The following is a 9,373-nucleotide window of genomic DNA, read 5'->3' on the forward strand; positions in this document are numbered from 1 at the left end:
TTCAATCTCTGAATTTGTGTGCTTGAGAACTGCACCCATCAGCTGGCAACTGGCCATCAACTCATCTGTCACATGGTTCTTACTGGACTCTTCAATCGATACTTATGCAAGGAATTAAAATTTAATTTGGCACATTTATATCTCATCCTCTCTCTCTCACCTACTTTATAAATTCCTTGTGGGCAAAAGATGCATGCATGACACATTTTTAATCTTCACAGGACTTTGTACGTAGCAGGCACACACAAAAATACTTGTTAACAAGGTTTCTCTTCAAACGTGTCAATAATGAAATCTATGTACTGGCATGACAATTAACTTCAGACTGGACTCCTGAAACTACTAAAAAATTCAGGCATAAAAGCACATGCTATGAATCATCGTACTTCAGATCATGTGGGTGTGAATCTGAAAACAGAAGTGGACTGCAAGTAGAAACCACAAACGAAATTAATGTTAAAATAACTCTGTTCATAGCTCCTACTTAGTGAACCCTAACTGATTAAATTAGAATCTTTAAAATACAACTCGATTTCAAAAACAAAGTTAAAAGCTTTCCTTCTTCAGAATATGTGTGCTGATGTGAAAAGAAGAAACGAAAAGTTTAAGTAACTTCAGGAAGGGAAAAAGGGACAGAGACATAAAGATAAAGAAAAGAGAGAAGCATCCAAAACACTGGTGCACAAACACATGTAAGGTTAAGTCAGCAGGAAGGACTGAAGCGTCCTTCATCTGCTCCAATGACTCACCAACATTCAACTATCCAAATATCTAGAATCTAGCCAGGGCAGAATCTGTCTTCCTTTAATAAAAACTGATGATAAAGACCTTTAGAAACAGAGACATAAAAATCACATCCCTTGCCTTTACATATAGTAGAATAATTACATTATCTCAGAAAGACAATTTGGTTGAATTGTTCTCCTCTATTGTTATTTATTGTATCTTTCTAATTTTCCATTTGCAAATGGCTTTAGATTGTGTCGATTTATGCTTCCTTATTTTCCCCAAATCTTTTGTTATTATAAAAAATATAGTGCTAGTAGGGGCGCCTGGGTGGCTCAATCGTTAAGCAGCTGCCTTCAGCTCAGGTCATGATTCCAGGGTCCTGGGATCGAGCCCCGCATCGGGCTCCCTGCTCAGTGGGGAGCCTGCTTCTCCCTCTCCCACTCCCCCTACTTGCGTTTCCTCTCTCGCTGTCTCTGTCAAATAAATAAAAATATTAAAAATATATATATATAATGCTAGTAAAATAATTGCACACAGCTATTAGAACTTTCCATGAAATCACCTCAACAAGATCCAGGAAATAAGGTTCAAAAAACAGGAAAGGCTCTTACACACCCAAAAATTCCAGTTTCCCCACAAGCCCTATAAAGATCATTCAATTTATATATACATACATATAAACATATATACATACATACATATACATCCACACACACACGCGCGCGTGTGTGTTTTCATTTGTTTGTTTTAATAAAAAATCCTTATATGTTAACTGACCAAGCAAGGCCAACAGGCACGGTTCTTGCTGGCCAGAAACCTTCTCCTGCCAACTGCACTTCTGGTCTCTCCGGCTCCCCATATACCCTAGAACACAAGCTTAGTTAGAACAAACATATTCTTCCCACACATGTGTAATCCTCCTCCCTTGTCCCCCACTGCTTCTACCCTGCCACCCTCCAACCCTATGCTAATTCCAAAAATTCATTCTATCAGCTTCTATTCTCAAGCTCCCTCCTGCTCCTTGCTGAGAAAGGCAATCAACCATGCTGACCTTGTCCACTAAAAATTCATGCCATTCATTCTTAGTTAAGCCCTCAGTGTTACTGAGCAGCCCTTTTGTTTGCCCCAGATTGAATCCCTCTTGAATACTTCATTCTTTGAAATCTTTTCCACTCATCTCAAATTTCTCGACTCATCCTAACCGCCCCCCAGCCTTGCTCTCAGCAAATGTTACCATCTACTTTGCTGAGAAGATCGAGGCCTCCCATGATCTCTTTTTCGTATCAAACTTTCTCTAAATTATCACTCATCATTTTCTCCCATGCCCATCTGAAAACGGAACATTCTCTACTTTCCTAAGACTGGTCTCTGTCCCATTCGGTCCCAGAATTTTACTCTTGCAATTACACACCCAAACCACCACTGTACTCCATACCCTTACATCTTCAGTCTCTCTATCCCCTAGATTTCTTTCCATTAGCATGTGGTAAGCATGCTCAAAATCTACCCGTCCAGCAGAAGCTCTCTATACACCTTGCTTCTCTCTTAGCAAACCACTTCTTTCATCTTCCACAACCACTAAACCTCTAATGCTTCCGTGACCAATCCTTATGGACTCTCTTCCTGCATTCTTTTCCTTCTCCTCCCTAAGTGTGGCCATGCCTCCAAATATGCTCCTCAGTCCTCTCTCTCACTCTTGTACCCATCCATCAGCTACCTGGTGGTGAACTCTTACCACTCACCACTCTCCCAGGGGTTAAGTCCTACTTTGAGGTGATTTACTGGCTATCATGGCAAGGGATAAGTTCCAGGAACCAACATGATCAAAAGAGGACTCAACAGCTCCTCCTATGTTACCACTGAAGCTAAAAAGGCGAACCCGTGGACTACCTTAAATTTTTACCTTTCCAGCATCTCCCATATTAAATATGTTGCCCAACTATATCAGTTGAATTCAATAAAATTTGGACACTGTGCTTTAGGAGATTCACAGATGATAAGTCAAAATCAAAGCCCTCAAGGGGCTCTCACAGCTAGGTAGAACTCTATCCTACTTTTGCTATTGTTCTTAAACTCATTTTCTCAATTCCATTCCTACTGGTGCTGCCCTATGTCCTCTTTTGTCAGATGACTGGCATAGCCTCCTGTATAATCACTACCTTCACTCTTGCACCCCCCCCCAACATCATCCTTTGCACTGCCACTAGATTTATTTTTCTAAAAACACCAATTTGGTCCTGTCTTTCCCCTTCTCAAGAACTTTCAGTGTTTCACCACTGCCTCCAGAAAGGATATACAAACACCCAGGCGAGAATTAGGGCCCTCCTCAAAATCACTTTAGTTTATCTTCTCAACCTTATCTCACTCTTTGTTTCTTCATACAACCCATACAGTGGGCTTAGTGAAGTACTTAGCATTCTGTAGTAATCCCCTCCAAGCTGTTTTCCACCATCCATCTCCACAGAGCTGAGTCGTACCATCACGCTTCTTCATCCAGCTCAAATCAAAAGTTTTCCTTGACGTTTTTCCAAATGCCCCAGCTAGAGATACTTTCTCTCTCCCATGTTCTGCCATCATACTTTCTTTGTACATCTGTTATAGTACCAATCAGTCTACCTTGCATTATAGTTATGGGTGAATGTATGGGATTCCCTAGCATTCTGTGAGGCCCTAATTTCATTCCATCTATTTCTCGCTGTACTTGTCACATAACAAGGTTCAATTGATCACTGTTTTTATGAGAAAGGATCATTGAGATTCTAAAACTCCAACTTACAAAGAAACACAACTAATGTGCAAATTATGCACTCTTTTCCTTATTATCTATTTCACTTATCTTTATCCGCTTACAACTCTTATTTATGTATTTTTCTAATGTTCACAACATGGTTGTATGATGGTACATAAAATTTTAGAAAATTCTTTGAAGATGAATACTCACCATTATTTTTATTAATTGGGGTATGTAATAAAAATGCTGAAGAGCAGTAATATAGAGTGATAGGATTGAAAATTTGGAACTTGAAAAAAGAGACTTTTTTAAAGATTTCTGAAGCCTTTCTACTAAAAAAGAGACTTCTTAGAAATCTATGATAACTTGTCTTTCTACAGATAAAAGAGTCTAAAACAATGATTCTCAACCAGAGATAAAGAGCACCTGGAGCCTGTTAAAAATGCAGATTCTTGAGCCTTCCACCCAGAGATGGATTCTTTAAGTCTAGAGTGAGGCCCAAAATGCCAGTTGCCTTGAGAGATCAGGATAGCATCTCAACACTACTGCCATTCTAAGGCGAGATAATTCTTTGTCGTAAGGGGCTGTTCTGTCCTGTGCATTGTAAGATATTTAGCATTATCCCAGGCTTCTACCCACTAGATCCTGGGAGGACCCACTCCACTCCCCATCTATCTACTAAACATGTCTCCAGATGTTGCCAAATGTCCCTTGGAAGCAGAATCACCCCCGACTGGAACCAGAGATAGAAGCTATCCAAAGATGACACACTTTGAGAAATGCCATCCTTAATCAGAAGGATAAAACAATATGATACAAGAAGAATATGGGTATTACAAGCATACATTGTATAAAATGAAATAAACAGGCTTCCCATAAAGGAAATCTGATTAGCCACTATAAACTCCTGACAACCCAGCTAAGCTTCTAAGTCAAAGCTCTTCTTATGTAATTTCAACTTGAAGATTTTCTCCCTAGCTTCTATTTTAAATTATTTTTAATTAACTTCACTGGCATTTTGCATCCTGCTATGAAAAGTCTGCCTAATAGTCTCAGAGGACTCTCCCAAGAGAGAAGAGTGCATTAAATCACACATTATCACATTAAAATATATTCCAGCACTCACAGTCCAACAGTCTAAGTCTTGGCGAATGCAATGGGGTGCGTGGGGGGCGGGGGGGGGGGGTGACGCAGCGACTGGAACAGGCTCAAGTGATTCACAGTATCCAAAGCCTATTATCTCCAATTCATCCATCCGTAGGAAAGTTATATTGATTCTCTACTTCAACCACATTTATCACAATGACATATATTCTGCAATTTGTGGTTCTACCCTGATTTCTACTGACTGCATGAGACCTTGGCCAAGTCACTTAAATTCTTTGGGCATCATTTCTAAAAAGTGAGCCATTTTATTTCTAAAAATCCTTCTAGTTACAAGTCACAAATGTATGAATGAAGCACTTAATTAAAAAGCTCTTTCCACTGCATGGATTCTAGTAACTACTGCACCAAAAGGTAAGTACCTACATATTCCATGTTGATAACACAATGAATTTTAAGATGTCTCATCCAAAAAAGAAAAATAAATGACAATTTGATGAACCACAGACACAAGAGCCACTCTTTTTAAATTTAAATTCAGTGAATTAACATACAATGTATTAGGATCCATGCTCTCTTAAAACAAAATTAAGTTTGGATTAAATCATCCTTCACCTACTAAGACATTTATGCAAGTACTCTGCATAAATAGGGAAAGAGTTATAAATACATGTTTACGTTTTATTTTCTGTAACAGAGATAACAGATCAGCTGCCTAGAGGCCATTTCCAGCCTGAAAGTGTAGTTGCTTTGTTGGCCTGGACAAAAATTGTATTTAATCAATTGCCAACTTTTCAAAAGGGAGAGACGATACATAAAAATCTGTATTTCCAGTGTCTCTTGAAATACTGGAAAATACTAGCCCCAATGGCAACAATGAGCTGGAGCGGAGCCGTACTGCCTCCTGACCCATGCACCGTCCCACTGCCCGCAATCCCTGCTGCCCCCTATCTTCTGACACCTGTCCTGGGTCCTGGTTCCCTCTTATAGCCTGGAGCATATGAGCTTATGTCCTTACTCTGTAACAATTTTCAAAATACACAGAAAATATTTTTAATGCTGTCAAAGCAATAGAATTTTCCTTGCAGAATCACAGGAAAAGAGTAGAAATTTTGAAGAGAGAGAACTATACTTTTAATACGAAAAACCTTCCTAACTCTGAATGCTGATGAGTAGAACGAGCTACACTTTGGGATCTAACTAGCCATCTGAAAGAATGGAGAAAGGGATTCTAGAGTTGATGGTGAGTTCACTAGAGACCCCCTAAAATGTCTTTTAACTTTAACATTGTAGGTCCTTAGTTAGCAGTGTGGATATCTCACCATAATCCAATAATATACATATAGGTTTTATCTTGTCATCTATGTATCTTTGCTTACAAAGGAAGACTTGACCTTATACATTCCCCTCATGAAAAGGTATTTTCTGCTAATTTTCATAAAACACTCCATTTTTCTGATTTTAATATATAAAAATTTTAAATTAAGTTTCCATTAACTAAGCAGCCACAACTTACCAGAGAATGATTAAACTATTCTTCTGAAAGTATGGTAAAAGAATCCAAGGACAGAAGGAAGAGGATAAAAACTCAAGCAAGAGCTTGAGAGTAGGGTGCTCTGTGAGCAAAGCTGCTCTCTTCACTAATGTCTTTATCAATAAAACCAACTTAAAAACGGAAGGCAGGATCTTGAAGCTTTTATTCTACCCAATGGCTCCAATTTTTTTTTTCTTTCAATACACCTTATGAAATCTGCTTGTTTGAGACATGATATTATAACAAGATTCTGAGGATTTTCTTTTTAAAAAATTAACTTTATATTACACTTAATGCCTATTTAAAGGATGTTGTGAGTCAAAGATCAACTAATAAAAAAGCAGTATGTAACTATGTTGCTGATGGTAAGTCAATTTTCAGGTACAATATAACCCAAGAGTTTCCACACTGATAACGTGTTATATGCAGTCAACTGCAGCTCAGACCATTCTAGATGCCCACTTCTTAGTGTCAGATCATGTGGTATTCTACAGCACTGCATCTGCACATGTATATTCAGTACCACTGCAAGTTCTGACTCTAAAGATGCATTAAAGTTAGACACTGTAGGTATCACTATATTAAATCAATTGTTTCTGTAGTATATTTGATGTGGATTTTGACATAAGCATTGTTTAACAATAGTGATTAACAGCTCAAGTGTGAACATAAACATCAATGAGTCGATAAGACTATGAAGGGCATGCCTAACCGGAAAATGACTATGTTGGCAATAGCATGTGCAGAACGTGGGCCGCTTCTGGGAAAATATGTTGATCATTCAAGCTCTCTGATTTGCTCTATTTTCTCTTTAGAAAAAAAAATGAGTCACTGTTTAGAAACAAAAAGCAATGATAAACATAATTCAATTTAACAGCCCGGAATACCAGAACATTCTAATTTAGCCATGGATGTTTTCTGCTTTCACCTCTTCTGAATTCAACATTAACTTCTTCTTTTCCATTTCTGCTGCCTTAAAACAAAAACAAAAAACAAACAAAAGAACAACCCCAAGAAGCTCACTACATTATTGTCAAAGAAAAAGAAAAGCTATCAGATATGCTTAAAATCAAGAGAATAAGTAGGTTTCTGAGACCTGGAAAATTATTTAGCTTTTATCAGTCCCAGAACTTTTTAAATCGGAGCCACCCTTAGAGGAAAATGCATCTGAAGAGTAAGGCCCTTGTTCACTGTCGCCATTGAAAACCTGAAGTATGTCACCTTCAAGAGAAAAAAGATACTGCCTGACTTGTTTATAAGCTTGTTAGGGATGTTTCCCACAAACAAGATCAGTTTCTTTACAGGTTCCCTGTGTTTACACTTTGGAAGAACACAAAGGAGCTAATTCATTCTTGGAAAGTGTTTCTTTTAAAGCATGTTTATTTCAAAACAAAACAGTTATTGAAACATATGCGTGAGCCATTCCAAAGCAATTTGTCACAGAAACCTGGATCATCAACTGAGTCGCAGAGTGGCCCACAAGAATCAGAAAGATGAACGGACAGTGCATGCTTGTTCAGAAGGCCGGGATCTGATGAAGACTCGAGAACTGAAGTGAAGCAGGGGAGGGAGGGATCCCACACATTTGAGTCTTAGGCCCCAAAATGCATATGCTTAAGAAAGAAGCAATCCTGTCATCCAGTTTCCCCGCAAAGGAAGGGGGAGTGGAAGGACCGGCGGACCCCGCCCTCTTATCCGGTTGTTGATCTAGGTAGGGCAGGAGTCCTGGAGAACTTGTTTGAGTGACACTAAGTGTGCAAAAGTTCCCAAGTACGAGGTGAGAATCCGTCCTCACCGCACCAACCTCCACCCCCCTCCCCCAATCAGTAAATGTGTGAACAAATTTTAAAAATGCAACAACGACAAAGCGGCTTGCCACTTGCAAGCAGGCACTCACCCTGGGCTGGGGCGCCCAGCCGGCCGCCGCCCGCCTCGGCCCCGCGCTGGGGCCCGGGAGCCAGGGCTTCACCCGCGCCGGACATGGGCCGCTGCACCGAGCCCGCGCCGCGCCGCCGCCTAGCTCTCCGCCCCCGGGAGCACCGCGGAGGGCTCTTAGGTGTTGCGTGCAGAGAACGAACCGCTTCTGGCGGACAGAAAAAAAAGTGTTTTCAGAGACCAGCACACCACCCCTGCGGGACATTCCCTCCCCCTCCGTTTCCCTCCCCCAAACCCCACCCCGGAGAAGTTTTGATTTGAAACCCAGGAGGAAAACTGCCACCCCGCACGCTGACAGTGGGGGCGGGGGAGGGGCGGCTGTGGGCGGGAGGCAGTGAAGGGGGGTTAGGGAAGGGAGACGAGATTTGGAAGCTGGGGGAAGGGGACCAAAGCCCTCCTCCTCCTGACCCGGCAGACCACCACCTACCTGGGCATCCCCCCCGCCCCAAACTCTCTCAACGCCCCTTCTTCCTCCTCCTCCTCCTCTTCCGCCCGGAAAGTTAGCGAAGCTCCGGCAGCGGCCGCATCTCGCCCCAGTGGCCCGGCAGCAGTGGCGGCCGCCCGTGCGCGTCCCTCCCCGCCGCCCTCGGGCTCAGCCCCGACACTGCAGCGGCGGCTACTGCGCCAGGGGCCGCTCCTCTCACTCCGCGCTCTCCGCCCCCGCTTTCCAACCAGCTCAGTCCGGCCCGTTCCCCTCCGAGGGGGACTGTGCCCCCTCTGCCTCGCTTTCCCGCCACCCCGTCCTCCGCCCCTTCACTCCTGAAACACTTCTCCCTCTGTTGCTCTTTTTCATCATATCCGGATCGGGCGGCCTCGAACTCTTGGCGCGTGGCCCAAGGCTGGGGGCGGTGCAACGTGGGCTCCCTCTGCGCCCAAGCTGTCTGGGTCAGGAGGCCAAGCTCGAATGGGCTGGCTCTGAGCAAGGGGTTCTTCCAGGGGCTGGGAGAAAGGAGGGAGTTGGCTGGTCCTCTGGCTGCCCGGGCATCTTCCTGCCCAGACTCACCCCAACCCCTCTCTCCCAGCCTTTCTTCCCAATCCTGTCCCAGACCTACTGGAAGCTCTGGGAACTATGTGAGTGAAGGAGGGTGGACAACGCAAAACCAAAAAAAGTACAAATATCTCTCGAACTTTACTGGTGGATAGCAAAGGTGTGGTTTTGAAACCGTGACCCTTAGCAGAGTGTTTAAATTCTTACTCTGTGCCTCTTAAGTTACCTTTATTCTCTTTTTCAAGCCTTTATTCTGGTCAAACAGGATCCTAGATCCGTAAAACCAGTTGCACTTGCTTGGATCAACTGGAGGCATCCAGGCTGACGCGGTTGACGCCAAGGAGGACGCCGA

The 9,373-nt window shown here is 42.5% G+C and overlaps 1 protein-coding gene across 1 annotated transcript in view; it reads right to left on the reverse strand.

The window, feature by feature from the left end:
- MDFIC (MyoD family inhibitor domain containing) overlaps positions 1-8,797 on the reverse strand; it is an 89,641-nt gene extending 80,844 nt beyond the window's left edge. Inside the window, exons 1-2 of the mRNA XM_045864380.3 lie at positions 8,461-8,797; positions 7,996-8,181 (exon numbers count right to left, since the gene is read on the reverse strand). Coding sequence (XP_045720336.1) covers positions 7,996-8,080 — 85 coding nt within the window. The 5' untranslated portion in view covers positions 8,081-8,181; positions 8,461-8,797. The remainder of the gene's footprint in view (positions 1-7,995; positions 8,182-8,460) is intronic.
- Between the last annotated feature and the right edge of the window lie 576 nt (positions 8,798-9,373).

Source organism: Mirounga angustirostris, unplaced genomic scaffold (assembly GCF_029215605.1).
Source record: "Mirounga angustirostris isolate CCGP_5_RB_7025 unplaced genomic scaffold, mMirAng1.0.hap1 SCAF_12, whole genome shotgun sequence".
Lineage (NCBI taxonomy): Eukaryota > Metazoa > Chordata > Mammalia > Carnivora > Phocidae > Mirounga > Mirounga angustirostris.